This window comes from Carcharhinus amblyrhynchos, chromosome 2 (assembly GCF_965287045.1).
Source record: "Carcharhinus amblyrhynchos chromosome 2, sCarAmb.v2.hapA, whole genome shotgun sequence".
NCBI classification, from domain to species: domain Eukaryota; kingdom Metazoa; phylum Chordata; class Chondrichthyes; order Carcharhiniformes; family Carcharhinidae; genus Carcharhinus; species Carcharhinus amblyrhynchos.
Window position 1 is genome coordinate 102677832 of NC_137325.1, and position 18196 is coordinate 102696027.

Sequence of the window (18196 nt, forward strand, 5' to 3'; positions counted from 1 at the left end):
TTTCCAAACTCCACTCTCAAAAAAAACGCACTTTAGAATCTTCTTCCTAACAATTTCTTTCAGCAAGGGTCCACTTCCAAGATTTCCAACTCCCATTTCAGTCCCCCTTTGTCTTGAATTGCCACATGATTCAAACTTTTACTTACTTACTCTCTCAGGTACCCAGCCACTAATAGAACACAATTGCTTCACGTGCTATAGTAAGGTTAACAACCTTCTGATTGCTTCAGAAATCTGGCTTTTCTCTTGTCAACTTCAGAGTTGGAAATCTCTAGCTGTTCATGCTCTGCTACCATTGCCAACAAGAACAGAGAATTTGGCATTCAGCCAAATCTCTGTTCCCTGCATCCCAGGTTGTGGGCAATGTCCGAGAATCTAACCCCAGTTCTGCACTTTCCAGCTCTATCTTTAACTTCAATGAACAGTATCTTACTCAAATTTCAGCTCCCTTTTGTTCCTTTGACTTCAATATTCCTGTCGTTCCCGAGTTTTGAGAACTAGCTGTTCTTTAGTTTCTATGACTTACTTACTTGTCCATTACTGCATTGTTCTGGCAGAGCAGTGGGAGCTGCCTTCTTTCCCACTACCTTGTCCAACTGCCTTGGGTCCAGCTGAAATTAAACTCAAAACCTTCCAAACCTAAAGGTGACCATTGGTTCCCCTTTACATTTGTTTGCTTTTCACATCACAAACTCTCATATCAGAATGCACACATGGTTTAAAATGAAACCAAAGACGCCATACATGCAAATGCAGTTCAGATATGAATCTAACTAAAGTTTAACCCTTTCTTACACAGACTATATTGAGCTAACTTTAAGCCTATACCTTATTTCCAATACCCAACAATACAAATACAGAAGTACCTCTGCTTCTTGACAATACAAATACAGAAGTACCTCTGCTTCTTGACAATACAATGCATAATTATTTTCTATAGAAATAAATAAAAGTAGCTACAGTCATTCCTGCTAGTGAATTTTGATACCCAGCATGACCTTACCAAAGTGGCACTGCACATACAACTGGAAAACTAGAAAGGACTGTCACAGTTTGCAGTTTTCTTGCAAAAGAGTATTCTGATTTTCTTTGCTTTGAGCGAATAATTTCCCCCCATTTTCTGAGTCTCTTGTTGTCACCATTCGAACACCTTGTTTCTTTAGCAGTCTTGTTTTTCTCTAATGGTTTTTCCCTTTTACTTGAAGGTGAAGTTTTGCATCATTTTAAATCTGCTTTTGAACAGGTTGCAGGTTTTCCAATTTATTCACATTTTTTTATAGATCGCCATCTGCTTTTCCCTCATCCCATAATTTTTTATGTTTACTTTTTTCATTTTACAGTTCTGAAGAAGTGACTTGCTTACAATTTTGACTTGTTTCTTGTCTCCATTGTTGCTGTTTGATTTTTTTTTCCAGCATTTTATGTTTGTATTACCTTGTCATTTGCAAATAGAATTTCATTCAAAATTGGAGGCAGTCCAGTATTCATAAGAACATAAGAAATAGGAGCAGGAGTAGGCCATCTAGCCCTTTTCTAGTATCTAGCCATATTCTAGTATGAAATAAATAGAAATAACGAATGGGTGAGAGAAACATATCAATACTTGTAAAAGTATTATTATTCAGCAGTCATTTTGTTGGCCAGTATTTTATGTGAACAGACATAATAATACACTTCCTTCCAGATACTCTTGTCAATTTTATGTATTCATGCAACATCTTAGGAATTGTAAAAATACCATGTTTCTGAAGATGCATTTGCCTCCTCATTAAAATTGTGAACTGCTTATAATCATCTGATTGGAGGTGTTTTATATATTAATTTCCTTTATTTTTGATGGTATTGTTTATAGGTCGATAAAGTGGTTATAAACCCGTACTTTGGTTTGGGAGCTCCTGATTATTCCAAGATACAGATTCCAAAACGTGAAAAATGGCAGCGTAGTATGAGCAGCATAATGGAGGACAAGTAAGTATAGGAATAGTGCCAAATTTCAATTGAATATATGGCATAGCTGAAAACGGTCTCTTAATAATTTGTGTTCTGTATTGATATGTATACCATGTTGGATTTTAATATCAGTGGCAACTGTTAATGACTCTGCATGATGTCAAGATCAGTAGTTGGTGGCAGTACTTGTTCACCTCTAGTCCTGTGGAAATATGGGGGGTGTGGATGAAATTTTGTAATAGCACCTCTATAATTTAGAAAACAGAATGAAATGTTATTTTCAAAGTGAATATTAACGAAAACTATTGTGAATGGAATATCTGGTAGCATTTTCTAATTGACCTGTTAAACGTACTCATTTGTGAATCGCTTTACTGGAAACTGTTTGATTTCCAAAAAAATGGATTCTGTGACGTGCAAGTTATTAGCAAGAAATGTTGGTAGAGTGAGCTGGAAGATGCAAGCTGTTGATTGTTGGGGGACACAGTTAAGGTAACCTGATACTGAGGAAAAGAAAATTATAGTGTAAATTAACTCAAACTACCGTGTACATTCTATTGGCCAATTTAAGAGTGGACAAGGCATGTAAAAAGATGGACTAAAAATTGATTATTTTAATGAGGCAGTATGTTGAGGGAATGTTATGTTGTTGGAAGTAACATCTTTCAGATGTAAAACAGAGGTCTGAACCACCTCACCTACGTTTGGATGCAAAAGATCCCGTGGCATTATGTGAGACGGAGTCGGAGATTTCTTCTGCTGCTTTGGCTGGCATTTATCTTAAGTAATGCTGCTAAAATAAATAAAATAATTGTTTTTGTTTGGGACCTTAATATTGCATAGGTTGGCTGTTGCAATTGTCTACGTTACAACTGATGATTCCTTGGGTGTGAAGCATTTTAGGACATTATTGAACCATGGATATTTTATTTGTATGTATGCCATTTATTTTTTAAATGGGGGAAAGGTACAAGGGTTATAAGGAAACGTTTGCTGACAAATTATACAAAAAAAAACATTGATTTGAAATGTAAACAAGCCTAGTGACTTTCATTTTGAAAAGGTTTTGTTTTATAATGAATGTGATTTCTCTTTTAGGGAGCGACAGTGGGTGGATGATTTTCCTTTGCATCGCAGTGCCTGTGAAGGTGATACAGATTTACTGAGCAAACTGCTAGACAGTGGCTTTTCAGTTAATCAGTTGGACAGTGATCACTGGGCTCCTATTCATTATGCTTGTTGGTACGTAGTTTGGTTTCAACTTAAACTTTTAACCTCTGATTTATCATTTCTCATCATTAAAAATTGTTAAACGATTCCATCTAAATCTAATTGTTAGCATTAGGTAAAACCATGATTACAGTGTGCTGCAAATTGTTTCCCTGACTTATACAGTGTGTGGCTTCCCCATAGCAGCATGCTCAAATGAGGGATCTTACCATAATTCTTGGCCCATGTTCCACTACTGTATGTTGCAATTTTATGATGCTGCATGTTGACTTTACCACAAAGTGTACCAATTTTTCTTCTATTACAATTGTTAACTTGCATATGCTGTACATATATTTAACCATCTGATCTTTGTCTGGATGAAAACATACTATCTGCTTCAATATACAGCTAAGGAGACCACAAAGTATTTTTGTTTAATTCCTGCATAACCAAATCAATGTCTCTGTGTTAAATTTTTATCCATTTTGTGATTCCTAACTTCAAAGAATTGCTTAAGATTATGTGATTTGGGCCAATAAAACCTTGAATGCTCAACCAGATTTGAGTTAATTAGTTCAGCTGGCTGATAACAAACATCATTGATTTCAAAATGAAATTACACTTGAACCATTTCATTTTGTGAATGGTTGTATAAAATAAGATTCGATTTTTCAGTGATGTCTTTGGATTTGTTGCATGTTACATCTAAAGTACTTGTAAATATTAAATTATGTTGCACGAACAAAATGCATGATCCAATTGGTCAAAGTTGGCGTTTATCTTCAATATGCCTAGCCTTGTCAGTTGCCTTTAACACTTTTCTTTCCATCACCTATCTTATCTATTTACCCCTCCTTCAATATTTAAGTATTAAAAGGAATGGAAATTAAAACCATTCAACTATTTTTCTCAGATACACAAAACATTTTTCGCGAAAGTAGAGATTTTAGTTAATCTGACTAAAATGTTTGAAGTTCATTTATTATTGTCACAAGCTTATAGGAACACTGCAGTGAAGGTACTGTGAAAAATCCCTAGTCACCATGTTCCAGTGCCTGTTTGGGAGAATTTAGCGTGGTCAGTGCACGGGGAGAACGTGCAGACTCTGCACAGACAGTGACCCACGCCAGGAATCCAACCTGGTCCCTGACACTGAGATAGCAATGCTGACCAGTGTGCCACCGTGTCACCAATGGTATTTCAGCATGAAAAGTTACGGTCATTAAATATTAACTTTTTCTTCTGCCCATCTTTTGCATTTTAGGTATGGAAAGGTTGAAGCTACTCGTTTCTTATTAGAAAAGGGAAAGTGTAATCCTAATCTTCTAAATGGACAGCTCAGTTCCCCACTTCATTTTGCTGCTGGTGGAGGACGTGCAGACATTGTGCAGCTTCTACTCCAGCATCCTGAGATTGATCGGGTATGATTCAGATGATTTCTTAACATCATCCCTTTTACGAACGAGAGTTTGAAATCTGGATTCTTGATTGTTTGTCTCTCTTTTTTTTTGAAGCATATTTAATCTGTCAACCAGGATATTGTTGCTGCTAGTTTTTAAAAAAACCTCAGTTTTATGAATGCTGCTGATTGTACCTCATTGCTAATTTGAAAAATACTTGCAGGTTTTGCAACCTGTGCTGTGCTAAGTTTGTGTCAGAGCTGAAAAATTGAGTGTGCTCAGATTTTCATGGCTTCATTAAAGCCTTGTTTCAGATGTAATTGCCACTGCGCTGTCAAACTGCTTATTTATTCATTTTATCCTTTTAACTTCCTTCCTATAGCAGTGTTCCCATCTTTTGGAAAGGCACCATATAAATAAACAGATATTTCCACAACCTTGCTCTTCATTGGCTTGGCTGGGAAAAAGACAATGTAGCATACTTGTTGACAATTTCTATCTCTATCCTCTCAACTGACCCAAATACTTATATTCAGCGCATTAGATGAGCCAATCACAATAGCGAATTGACTGTTAAGCAGGCTCAAATGCAACTGCTCACTTGTGCTGTGGATTTTATTTATATAATTAATTTAATTTAAGAAACTGGTTTTAATCACCAGAAGGATGAGTTCTATTAGACTGAAGACAAAATTAAAATCTGCTTTTTATAGCAAAAATCAAATTGTCTTCCTAATTTACTAATTAGCTCATGTCTGCTTTTCTAATGCATTAATCAAAATGGTGATCTGTTCTGGGCAGAAGTCATTTAAAAAGTGTAAACTAATTGTTCGTGTTAGATTAATGACATGATAACAGTGAAACCAAAAGAGAAAATGCTGGAAAATCTCAGCAGGTCTGGTAGCATCTATATGGAGAGAAAAGAGCTGACATCTTGAGTCCAGATGACCATTTGCTAAAGCTAGTGATAACGGTGATGTGCCTTTCAGAAGCACTGAATGAGGAGGGCCATGATGTGGAGATGCCAGCGTTGGACTGGGGTGGCACAGTAAGAAGTTTCACAACATTAGGTTAAAGTCCAACAGGTTTATTTGAAATCATGAGCTTTTGGAGCACTGCTCCTTCATCATGTGAGTCACCCTAAAGCTTATGCTTCCAAATAAACCTATTGGACTTTAAGAACTCTCACCAGGTTAATGAAGAGGGGGGCATAAAGAAATTTGTGTAAAATTGATCATTTTCATTCTAACAGTATAAATTTGAGAAGAAATGGAGGCAGTACATACTTTGCCTTCTGAAAAAATGATTATCAATTCATAGCTAGTTCAGTTATATTGAAAAGTACTGCTAAATTAATTATGAAATAGGGTGAAAGTATTACTTGTTAAAATGCTGTCTGTATATTTTACTTTTTGTAGTGAATTAGAGTGATAGTGGTCGTATTAGGCCCTAGTTTTTGAACTGATTTATTCTTGTTTAATGTAGGAGCAGCATCATTGCAGTGAAATATCAGATAGGCATCCTAATTATCAATCCTGAAGTCTCATTCCATTTAATAGTGATGGCTGCTGGACTTGACTGGATAACTGGGGAAAGGGGCAAGTAATTGTTCATTTTTGGTCAATGGCAGATGAATTTTTAAATACAAGTTCAGCTTCTGGGGAAAATTGACAATTCTTTTGCCATGAGGAAACTTAATGTGTTAGAGAAGCGTGAACAAAACACTGCGTGAAAACATAAGAATCGGTAGACAGGTGATGGATGCCATTTAATAAGAAATTTAAAAAGTCAATTTTCCTGCAGTCGAGTCCTGTCAAGCACTGTTGAAGAACACCCTTGGAATGTGATATATGTCTAACGATGAATGGGGGTGAGGTGGAGGAGGTTGTCAATTTGGATATGGTCATACTAACAGAGCAGCATCTGGCAGTCAAGTGAAGATTTGCAGCTGGGGTTTGGGAAGCTCTTCCTTATTTCAGGACTGACAGACCTGCAATTTTGCAGCATTTTATGATTCCATTTCAGCCTTCTTGCTTTTGAAGACTTTCTTCACTGTGTTCTCTATCTTTTTTCCTTGAGTGTTTTCAACACTTCTCAACATTTTAGCTTTGGATGTTCTTTTAAACTCTTCATTGCCTTATTGAGCTATAATGTCACAATCCATATTCCAAAAACATTTGCAGGTCATTAAATCCATGAACTCTGAATGGGATATGTACTATTTTACTCATCCTCTTGTCCTATAGCTACTAGTTAACCTCTGCATTTCTAGAAGTTTCTGTTTTGACTTTACAGTAATTGGCTCCATTTAAGTGCTTTCATGCCCACTGTGGTTGTATAAAAATAAAGTTTCTGTCGAAGTTGCCATCACAGTTCAGCTTTCTAATAGTTGGACTCGATGCATTTCTAGTCATTAACAGTTTGCAAGAATTAAATTTTAATAATAGTTAAAAATACTGCTTCAAGCAATACTTAGCAAATTATGGTGACATTATTTTGTGCTTGGTAACTATTCCAGCATATTGTGGATCAACAAGGAAGGACAGCACTGCAGGTCTGTAAAGAGAACAAACAGAATGATTGGGAAACAACAGTACAACTCCTTAATGATGCATTGAATAAACCAGTAAGTTAATTTGCTGAAGCTTTTTTAATTAAAGCCACAAAACTCCAGATTTTCATCGTGTTGTGCACTTATTTAAAGGACTTGAATATTTAGTTGACTTACCAAGACATGTATTCTTATTCAGCTGTGCATGTCTACATAGTATTTATGGCATGTATTTGTATTTTGTTCATTAAGCATCTCCTTTTATATGTACAAATTGGGAAAGCATACATCAACCTGATTGGCTGAAATTTCATAATCGTGAAATAGGTTGCAGCTTGCTTAAGAGCAGGTTACAAATGGAATCCAACAAAAAGTGGGATGGATGTCTAATAAAGATTTATGTCTGTAACAATCAACAATGGATAGTCAGAGAAAGCTGTACTTGAGCTCTCTAAAGATGAAATGTCTGGTGATGGGCAGTGGAGCCAATTTAGCTCTTCCAGTTGACACAATAATCTCACACCACCAGACAGGTCTGTAGCAATCAGTAATATGGATTGACTCACTAATGGAACTTTGTATATGTAGCCTTGGCATGTTCGTTTGTGCTGCTGCTATGGATACTATCCAGTGTCTGCTTAAACTACTTGCATGTCAAAAATAGTACCAGCTCACTAATTGAACCATGGGTATGATTCTTGCCACTCAAATCCCAAAGCTATAATTGGTAGGATGACACAGTGGTAGGGCAACATGGTGGTACAGTGGCTAGTACTGCTGTCTCTCATTCTAGGTACTCGAGTTCAAGTCTGGCCTTGGGTGACTGTGTGGAGTTTGCACATTCTCCCTGTGTGTGCGAGAGTTTCTTCCCACAGTCTGAAAATGTGCAGGTTAGGCAGATTGGCCATGCTAAATTATCCCTTGGTGTCCCATGATGAGTAGGTTCTATGGATTAGCCATGGTGTCTGTGTGGGGTTATAGGAATAGGGCAGAGGGCCTGGGTAAGATTCTCTATCAGAGAATCAGTGCAGATTCAATGAGCCAAATGACCTCTTTTGCATGTTGATGGGCAAACAATGAAAAGTTTGCTTGCAATCTGTTCTGGAAAACTATGCGGCTTTAGCTGGTTAAAATGTAGCTGTGCCTCACTGTAATTTAGTGTATTCTTTTGTCCTGCACTCAGCCTATTTGCATTTGGGTAGTTTGAGTAGAGATGGGAAGAATGATGTATTCTTCGTAAAGCAAGGCTCACAGGTGTGGACTCACCAATAACTGAATTTGAAATGACTTGTACACAGTAATGTGTTTCCACGTGTTCGACATTCACATTATAATAGCTGATGTAAAGCAAGATTTAATCTTAATCTAAATTGTTGCTGTAGTTAAATATATAAAATTGTAATATACTTGATAAATGTATTGTTTATCATTCTCCCAATAAATGTACTCCAGGTTTTTAAGAGTATTGTAAAGATTTCTAGAACTAGTTAGTAAGCGATATGTTGGTTTAAAATTAGGTATTTGTATGAATTTATCTTGTGTTATGATTGAAATGAAAAAGCAAACATTTAAAGTTCATTAAAATTTGTTTTTTGTTGAATCACCAGTATGAGAAAATTAGAATTTACCGTACTGATGGGTCTTATCGTGCTGTTGAGCTGAGGCATGGCAACAATACCACAGTGCAGCAGATTATGGAACGCATGCGACTGTCACAGGAAACACAGCAGTACTTTACAATCTGGATCTGCTCTGAGAACCTCAGTAAGAATGATAATAAATTGGTTTTGTATTTAAATAATTGACCTTGTATTTAAATAATTGCTTGCAGTTTTGAAAATGTTAAAATGGTCAGCCAGTGCTGAGAATTCAGTTTTGAATTAATTTGTTACAATAAATTAAGAAAATAAATGATGCAGGCATGTTAGTGGGAGGGTTTTGAGTGAAGATTTTCAACTACAAAGCTAATTGTAGACATTATTTTCCAATTTTGAATTGACCTTTTTTCTATTTTCATTCTCATGTTAGATTACATCACAAAATCTCAATACAAGGGAAAGAATAGCAGGCATAGCTTTGTATATATAGCCTTAGCATGTTCATTTGTGCTGCTGCTATGGATACTATCCAGTGTCTGCTTAAACTACTTGCATGTCAAAAATAGTACCAGCCATCTTGAGTAAGATGAGGGATAGTTTTGAGTTGTACCTGGATAGGATTGGATAGGTTTACCAGGATAGGATTGAGATCACCCTAACACATTTTATATAAACCAACAAACAGAGATAATTTTCATCCCAGCAGCTTGGGCTAGATTGTAATCCAGTTCACAGATGAAATACCATTGTCTAACCCATTGAATCATTTTTATCTTTCTAAGTAATATTTAATAAATTTAATCATAAAACTCTGTCACATCATGCCTAGCTTATTTTCCTATTTTCTTTATATATAGATTTGCAGCTCAAACCATACCATAAATCACTACAGCACCTGAGAGACTGGCCAGAAATAGTTGCGGAATTAACGAGCCTCGATCCACACTTGGAAAAACCACAACTTTTCCTGCGTAGAGATGTGCGTCTTCTATTAGAGACTGAAAAGAAGGTTAGTACTAATATACTACTACATTGTTCTTTTAAATGTGTGAAACACAAGTTTATCAATATTATTCTTCCACTGACAAAAATACCTTTAGTCATAGTATAGGAATCATTCCATCATTTGAGAAGACAGAAATAGGTTTCAGGTTGGTAAACATAAGAACATAAGAAATAGGAGCAGGAGTAGGCCATCTAGCCCTTCAAGCCTGCTCCGCCATTCAGTAAGATCATGGCTGATCTGAAGTGGATCAGTTCCGCTTTCCCACTTTCTCCCCATAACCCTTAATTCCCTTGTCTGTCAAAAACCTATCTACCCATGACTTAAATATATTTAGCGAGGTAGCCTCCACCACTTCAACAGGCAGAGAATGCCAGAGATTCACCACCCTTTGAGTGGAGAAGTTCCTCCTCAACTCCGTATGTATGAGGATGGCTTTGAATCCACAAGCTTTTTTAAATGAAAGGTCAATTCAACCACAGGGAGGAAGCACTATCACAGTGAACTGTTTATTGCAGAAGTACTGGCTTTCATCATATTTGTCATTCCTGTGTGGACAATTATTTGATAAATAAAAGAATTCTGCTGCATGTAACTGACAAAATAGCTCACAAAGCAATTTCCGAGGGCTTTCTTTCAATAGGAAACAGTCACTAGTAACTTTTTAAATTTGAAAAAATTGTTTTGATTGTAGCCAGCAGAAGGGTAGAATATGCTGCTGAAGATGACCAGAAAATCACTCACGACTCTTTATTTTTCTGTCTCCAAGCACTGGCTGTTTTGCTGCTTTACATATGTGAACCTGTGAAAGCTGGCAGATGGTTTGAGCATGGGGATAGTGAGGAATCCATTATTGCTTTAACTAGTATTCTGTCATTCAACATCCACACATACGCACTTTGCAGTAACATAGAACATTACAGCACAGTACAGGCCCTTCGGCCCTCGATGTTGCGCCGACCAGTGGAACCAATCTAATCCAATCAGGATGGTAGTCTGTCTCCCTGGAGCAGGGGTACAGGACATATCGGAGAGGATAGAGGGAATTTTGAAAGGGGAGGGGACCCAGGCAGAAGTAATAATACATGTAGGAGAGAGGGATGTAGGAAGGCAGAGTAGGGCAGATGTACGCAGGCAATTTAGGGAGTTGGGGTCCAAACTGAAGAGCAGGACCTCCAGGGTGGCATTCTCTGGGCTGCTGCCTAGTACAGCAGGGCTAGGAATAATGAGATCATGCAGCTGAATGCATGGCTTAGGGATTGGTGCAAGGTAGAGGGCTTTACTTTTGTAGACCACTGGGAAGTATTTGTGAGAGAAGGGCACCTGTACAGGAGGGATGGGGAAAATTTGAATGGGAGGGGGACAGATGTCTTAGCAGGGAGGTTAGCTGGAGTGTTTAGGCAGGGTTTAAACTAATAGGGAGGGGGGGGGGTGGGGATGAGACTGATAGCTCATTAGACACTGGGATCAGGAGTGAGTTGGGTGATAGGGTAGGTTTGGGTGAAAGGAAAATTATCAGGTGGAAGGAGGTTCCAAGTGGGCCTGGTGGGTTGGACTGCGTCTGTTTCAATGCGAGAAGTGACAGGTAAAACGGATGAGCTTAGGGCCTTGATGTTTGTGAGGAATTTAGATGTGGTGGCAGTGACGGAGACGTGATTCAAGGAAGGGCAGGACTGGCAGCTGAATGTTCCTGGGTATAAGTGTTTTAGGTGTGACAGAGGAGGGTTGAAGCGAGGTGGTGGGGTGGCGTTGTTAGTAAAGGAGCACATCACAGCAGTGCAGAGGGAGGATAATATGGAGGAGTTAGGGATTGAGTCGCTGTGGGTGGAGTTGAGGAATAAAAAGGGAGAGATTACGATGCTAGGGGTATACTATAGGCCACCCAACAGCCTGAAGTCGGTGGAGGAAGGTATTTGCAGAGGCATTTTAGATAGGTGCAGAAAGAATAAGGTGGTTGCAGTGGGTGACTTTAATCTTCCTGGAGTAGATTGGAAGGTGCCTAGAGCTGGAGGTACGGATGGGGAGGAGTTTGTAAAATGTGTGTTGGAAGAGTCCTTGGAGCAGTACGTAACTAGCCCGACTAGGGAGGGGGCTATACTGGATTTAGTGCTGGGTAGTGAGCCGGGGCAGGTGGTTGAGGTTGCGGTAGGCGAACATGTGGCTAACAGTGACCACAAGTCTGTCTACTTTAGGATAAAAATGGAAAGGATGAGTGCCGTCCGAAGGGGAGGGTGCTGAACTGGGGGAAGGCGAGCTATAGCTGGATTAGGAGGGAGCTGAAGGAACTGATTGGGAGGGGTTAGTTTGCAAGTCCACAGTTGGTAAGTGGGAGGCTTTCAAGGGCAAACTGATAATGTTGCAGGAAAGGCATGTGCCGGCAAAGAGGAAGGATGGGAAAGGCAGGGTTAGAGAGCCGTGGATTACGGGGAGTATTGAAGACTTGGTCAGGAAGAAGAGAGAGGCATATGTTAGGTCGAAACAACTGGGAACGGAGAGAGTGCTGGAGGAATACAGAGAGAGTAGGAGGGAGCTTAAAAGGGGAGTTAGGGCAAAAAAAGGGCATGAAATGGCTTTGGCTGATAGGATTAAGGAAAATCCAAAGGCATTTTACTCTTATTAGGAGCAAGAGAGTGGTTAGAGGGAAAATTGGTCCTCTTAGGGACAAAAGAGGGGAGCTATGCATCAAGTCTGAGAGAATGGGGGAGATCCTGAATGAATACTTTGCATCGGTATTCACGAAGGAGAGGGGTTTGGTGTCATGTAATGTCTTGGAGGGAGCTGTAGATCATTTGAAGGAAATATCCATTACGAGGGAGGAAGTGCTAGGGTTTTTAGGTAGCATAAAAATGGATAAAGCTCCAGGGCCTGATGGTATTTATCCCAGGCTGCTTAGGGAGGTGAAAGATGAAATTGCTGGGTCTCTTATTTGGACACAGGTGAGGTCCCAGAGGACTGGAGGGTAGCTAATGTGGTACCACTGTTTAAAAAGGGCAGTAGGGATAACCCTGGTAATTATAGACCAGTGAGTTTGACATCGGTGGTAGGAAAATTATTGGAAAAAATTCTTAGGGATAGGATGTATAAGCATTTGGAACGTTGCGATCTGATTAGGGATACACAACATGGCTTTGTTCAGGGGAGGTCTTGCCTTACGAATCTGGTAGAATTTTTTGAGAAGGTGAGAAGGTGACAAAAACGGTTGACGATGGATGAGCCGTTGATGTCATCTATATGGATTTCAGTAAGGTGTTTGACAAAGTCCCTCACGGTAGGCTGGTAGAAAAGGTTAAGGCACATGGGATACAAGGACAGGTAGCTAGATGGATTGAAAACTGGCTGGGCAACAGGAGATGGAAGTAGTGGAAGGGTCCTTTTCTGGCTGGAGGTCAGTCCCCAGTGGTGTGCCGCAGGGCTCAGTACTGGGACCTCTCCTCTTTGTAATATATATAAACAACTTGGAAGAGGGCGTACGTGGTGTGATCAGCAAGTTTGCAGATGACACCAAGATGGCAGGATTGGCGGATACTGAGGAAGCTTGTCAGGTGACAGTAGGATATAGATAGGTTGGTATATTGGGCAGATAGATGGCAGATGGAATTTAATCCTGACAAATGCGAGGTGATGCATTTTGGAACGAATAATGCAGGGAGGAGTTGCATGATAAAAGGTAGACCGATTAAGAGTATAGAAATACAGAGGGACCTGGGAGTGCAAGCATACAAGTCTCTGAAGGTGTCGACACAGGTAGAGAAGGTTGTGAAGAAAGCTTATGGAATGCTAGCCTTTATAGGAAGGGGTACAGAGTATAGGAGCTGTCGTCTAATGTTTCAGTTGTACAGAACGTTGGTTAGACCGCATTTGGAGTACTGCATCCAGTTCTGGTCACCTTACTACCGGAAGGACGTGGAGACCCTGGAGAGAGTGCAGAGGAGGTTTACCAGGATGCTGCCTGGTATGGAAGGACTGAGTTACGAGGAAAGATTGGAAAAACTGGGGCTCTTCTCCTTAGAAAGACGGAGATTAAGGGGGGATCTGATAGAGGTGTATAAAATAATGAAGGGAATAGTTAGAGTCAACAGTGGCAGGCTTTTCCCTAGATTGGGGACAACTATTACGAGAGGTCACGATCTAAGGGTGAGGGGGGAGAAGTATAATTTGGATACTAGAGGAAGGTTTTTCACGCAGAGGGTCGTGGGGGTGTGGAACACGCTACCAAGTAAGGTGGTGGAGGCAGGCACGTTGGACTTGTTTAAGGTTTACTTAGACACATGAGTGAAACAGGGATGGAGGGTTATAGAAGGCGGTATTAAAAAGGGTCAGAGCCTCAGGACGACACTGGAAATGTAATATTACATGTTAATGTTTTGTCTCTTTTAATCCACAGGTGTCGGTCCACCTTGTTGTCAAACGAGGGGCATGCACACGGTGGGTCGTGCGTGGGCTGCTCTTGGAGGTTTCGAGAGTAGCCTAGTACTTCGTGTCGTTGTGTGTGCTTAATCTTGGACCAGCAGACGGGCACCACAACAGCTCAGTGACTATCACTGCTAGCTGTGCAGATACATGGATTTGGGCCTGTGTCTGTGGGAGTTTGCGCATTCTCCCTGTGGTTGTGTGGGTTTCCTCCGGGTGCTCCGGTTTCCTCCCACACCCCTAAAATGTGCTCTTAGGCTGATTGGTGTACCCAATTGACCCTACACTATTCTCCCCTGAATCTGGCTACATTAGGGGTACTGTTCACATACACACGGGGCAGGGTAGGTGTAGGAAAATGCTTTGTTGAAATGGCGGCGCGGGCTCATTGGGCCGAAGGGCCTGTTTCCCGTGCTGGGTTGTTCGTTGCTCTTTGTTCTCTGTAATGACCCTCTAACCTAAACTATTTCAATGTTATCCATGTGCCTATCCATTTGAATGCCCTTAAAGTTGGCGAGTCCACAACTGCTGCAGGCAGGGCATTCCATGACCTTACTACCCTCTGAGTAAAGAACCTACCTCTGACATCCGTCCTATAATTACTACCCCTTAATTTAAAGCTATGTCCCCTCGTGTTAGCCATCACCATCCGAGGTAAAAGGCTCTCACTGTCCACCCTATCCAATCCTTTGATCATCTTGTATGCCTCAATTAGTTCACGTCGTAACCTTCTCTCTAATGAAAATAACCTCAAGTCCCCTCAGCCTTTCCTCATAAGACCTTCCCACCTTACCAGGCAACATCCTGATAAACTTCCTCTGCACCCTTTGCAATGCCTCCACATCTTTCTTATAATGCGGCGACCAGAACTGTATGCAATACTCCAAGCGCGGCTGCACCAGAGTTTTGTACAGTTGTAACATGACCTCGTGGCTCCGAAATTCAATCCCTCTACCAATAAAAGCTAACACACTGTACGCCTTCTTAACAACCTTATCAACCTGGGTGCCAACTTTCAGGGAGCTATGCACATGTACCCTGAGATCTCTCTGCTTGTCAACACTACTGAGAGTCCTTCCATTAGCCCTATATTCTGTACTCCTGTTACTCTACCAAAGTGAATCACCTCATATTTTTCTGTATTAAACTCCATCTGCCACCTCTCAGCCCAGCTCTGCAGCTTATCTATGTCCCTCTGCAAACTGTAACATCCATCCTTGCTGTCTACAACTCCTCCAACTTTGGTGTCGTCAGCAAATTTACTAATCCATTCCTCATCTAGGTCAGTTATAAAAATGACAAACAGCAGTGGCCCCAAAACAGATCCTTGAGGTACGCCACATGTAACTGAATTCCAGGTTGAATATTTTCCATCAACCACCACCCTCTGTCTTCTACACATTGGTTAACATTGGTAATAGAGTGAAGCTTGAAACTGCAATTATTTCATCCACATATGCTTATTGTGAGGCATCTACTGCAACTCTATAGAATTCAGTTACATGTCACAAATTGGGGACATATTGATCTGTATTTATCACTTCAATATTAGGTAGTTGTCATCAGTATCATCCTCTAAACTATCATGGAATGTAGAATTTCACTTGCAAGTTATCTATCTAGCTTTACCTTTAAGTTAATTTGCGGAGATATTTATCATATGTTGTTGATCATAGTATATTCTCACCACTGAAGTTTTCCAGTTCACTAATATGTGGACAAACATCAGTATTGTGATACGTTTTATGTTGAAAAGTGTTGTGGAAATATTAACAAGTGTATATAATTCTGTGTAGCTGAATCTTTTATCACAAATTTAACATGAAAGACACAGACATTCTTTTCTCTGTAGTTTGTGTTCTGTCACTATAAATACCAAATTCAAAATTTCTAATGGGTGTATGTATATGTAACGTTGTAAATCTAAAACAGGAAACTCTAAATATGCACTTTGAAGCAGAATCATCCCCCTGATTTACAATTAGATGCTCATAGTAAGTGGCCCCATATCATTGGCAGGGAGAATTGGTGGGAGTGCCATCGGCATTGTTCTTGTTCTTTTTGATATCAGTAATACTATAACAATAGGTCTAACCCTGGCAACAGGTGGTTCACTTCTTACCCAGTCCTTGATGCCTGTCTTGTGCAGACTACCGAAAAAATGAAGGGTGGGGAAAACTCAATCTGTACGTTTGGATATTTGTGTAATTTCATCTGTATTGACTTCTATTTCTGGTTAACTATTGCTGAAGTTCTCATGTGCATGTTTACCATTACAGTTTTATGCTACTATTCTATTTTTTTTTAAAAGGGTTGTATAGTTCATTCATTAATCCATACATTTGCATATATAGTTGCTCGGCACGTCTTATCTGCTGATGTGAATTTTATGTAGTGTAAACATGGCTCATTGTATATGCATTGTTTATGTCTATAACATATTTTAAATTGTTCAAGGTGGATGATCCATTGGCTATCCTTATTCTATTTGATGAGGCACGTAGTAGCCTGCTGAAAGGATTATATCCATGCGCAGACTCTCAATTGATAACACTGGCTGGTCTCCTCCTTCAAATTATCTACGGAAATTATGAGAGTAAAAAACATAAGCCGGGATTCCTCAAGTGAGTACATTTGTAAAAGTTTTTGTGGGTATCACTGGCCGGCCAGTATTTGTTGCCCATCCCTAATCAAGCGCATCAAAGCAATCCTGCAGAGTAGTGGCTATCCCACTGATCAAATAATCACTGTCTGATCTGTTTTGCACAAACTCGCAAATAGGCCAAAGGCTGACACTTTTGGACATGTATAGTGCCTGGTATCTGAAAAATCTGAAGGTTCAGGAAGTTGTTTCATTCTGTTCCTGTGGTGTGGCTATGTGTGATATTGTCCACAGCCATTAGTCCAAAAAGATGTTCTGCCTACTACACAGTTGAGAAACGTCATGTATGAATGTGCCGCTCAATGCCAGGTATGTAGGCTGTATGTCCCAGCAATTGGCTGATTGAATTAATTTATTTGGTTGTTTGAGATGATACTCAATCAGCCCTTGCTGGCAAAACCCAAAACACACACTATTGATAGATATGATTCGGCGATTGGGTAGCACTTACTAAACAATCGTAAATATGTTAATAGCTACACTAAAAACTAACTTAAAATCTATCGACCTCAACATCTACCCTTGCTAGAAGTGACATGCATTCATATTCAGGGACCTGCACCTGCAAATAAGAAGAATATATTCAAGTCCAGCATCTTCAGAATTACCAGGGAGCATAGGTTCCCAGCTACTTTAGCCATTGCAACACCTCAGCCAGTCAGAATTGACTTGCCAATCAATCAGTACTAGTGTAATTTATTGTGCTTATTTTGAAATTTGACATTATAGCATTTGTCCTGATGAGTGAAAGACTTAAAGCTTTGGCAACATGTTTCTGTTTTTAGCAATATTCTTATCTGTACTGTAAGGCGACTTTTTATAACAGGTGAAATGATGGTCTCAATTGCTGGAGACTGGATGTACGACCAAGATGTGTATTGGGACCCTGTGGCAGAATTGATGCACTAACCTCCGTGGGAAATGTTTGAATTTCTGGCGGACATTGTCCTGCTCTCTCTCTCTCTCTCTCTCTGATTCTCCTGCTCTCTCTTTGATTCTAACTCAAGTCTGGGCCTTCGACGGTTCTAATGTACTTACCTGAATCATTAGCAAAGAAATGTTAGAAAGATACCTAGGCCGTGATTCTCCCATTGCAACCCGCAACTTTTCTAGTGATTTAAGGTGGGAGATGCACGTCGCCAGACTTGAACCGGGATTTGTTCATGTGCTGGGAATGCATGCACATCTCCCAGAGCCAGTGAACAGTCTGTGGTCAGACCATGCTGGAAACTGACAGGAAGGCAGATAAGTCATTTGAATCTGTTTAAAATATATAGCAGGTCATTATCAGGAACTTTCAAGCCCTGATCGAATCTCCCACCCAGCCAGGAGTACTTCATTGCAATGGGGTTTAGGCTAGCTCCCCACATTCAGGAAACTAGCAAGTGATCCCATTGGAATGGAGCAGGG

General features: G+C 39.9%; 1 protein-coding gene across 4 annotated transcripts in view; it reads left to right on the plus strand.

Moving 5' to 3' along the window:
* krit1 (KRIT1 ankyrin repeat containing) overlaps positions 1-18196 on the plus strand; it is a 51581-nt gene that overhangs the window by 27880 nt on the left and 5505 nt on the right. For all 4 annotated transcript variants that reach the window (XM_080210154.1, XM_080210136.1, XM_080210162.1 and 1 more), the window contains 7 exons: positions 1853-1968; positions 3049-3192; positions 4427-4583; positions 7081-7188; positions 8721-8877; positions 9569-9720; positions 16582-16748. In XM_080210154.1, coding sequence (XP_080066280.1) covers positions 1853-1968; positions 3049-3192; positions 4427-4583; positions 7081-7188; positions 8721-8877; positions 9569-9720; positions 16582-16748 — 1001 coding nt within the window. The remainder of the gene's footprint in view (positions 1-1852; positions 1969-3048; positions 3193-4426; positions 4584-7080; positions 7189-8720; positions 8878-9568; positions 9721-16581; positions 16749-18196) is intronic.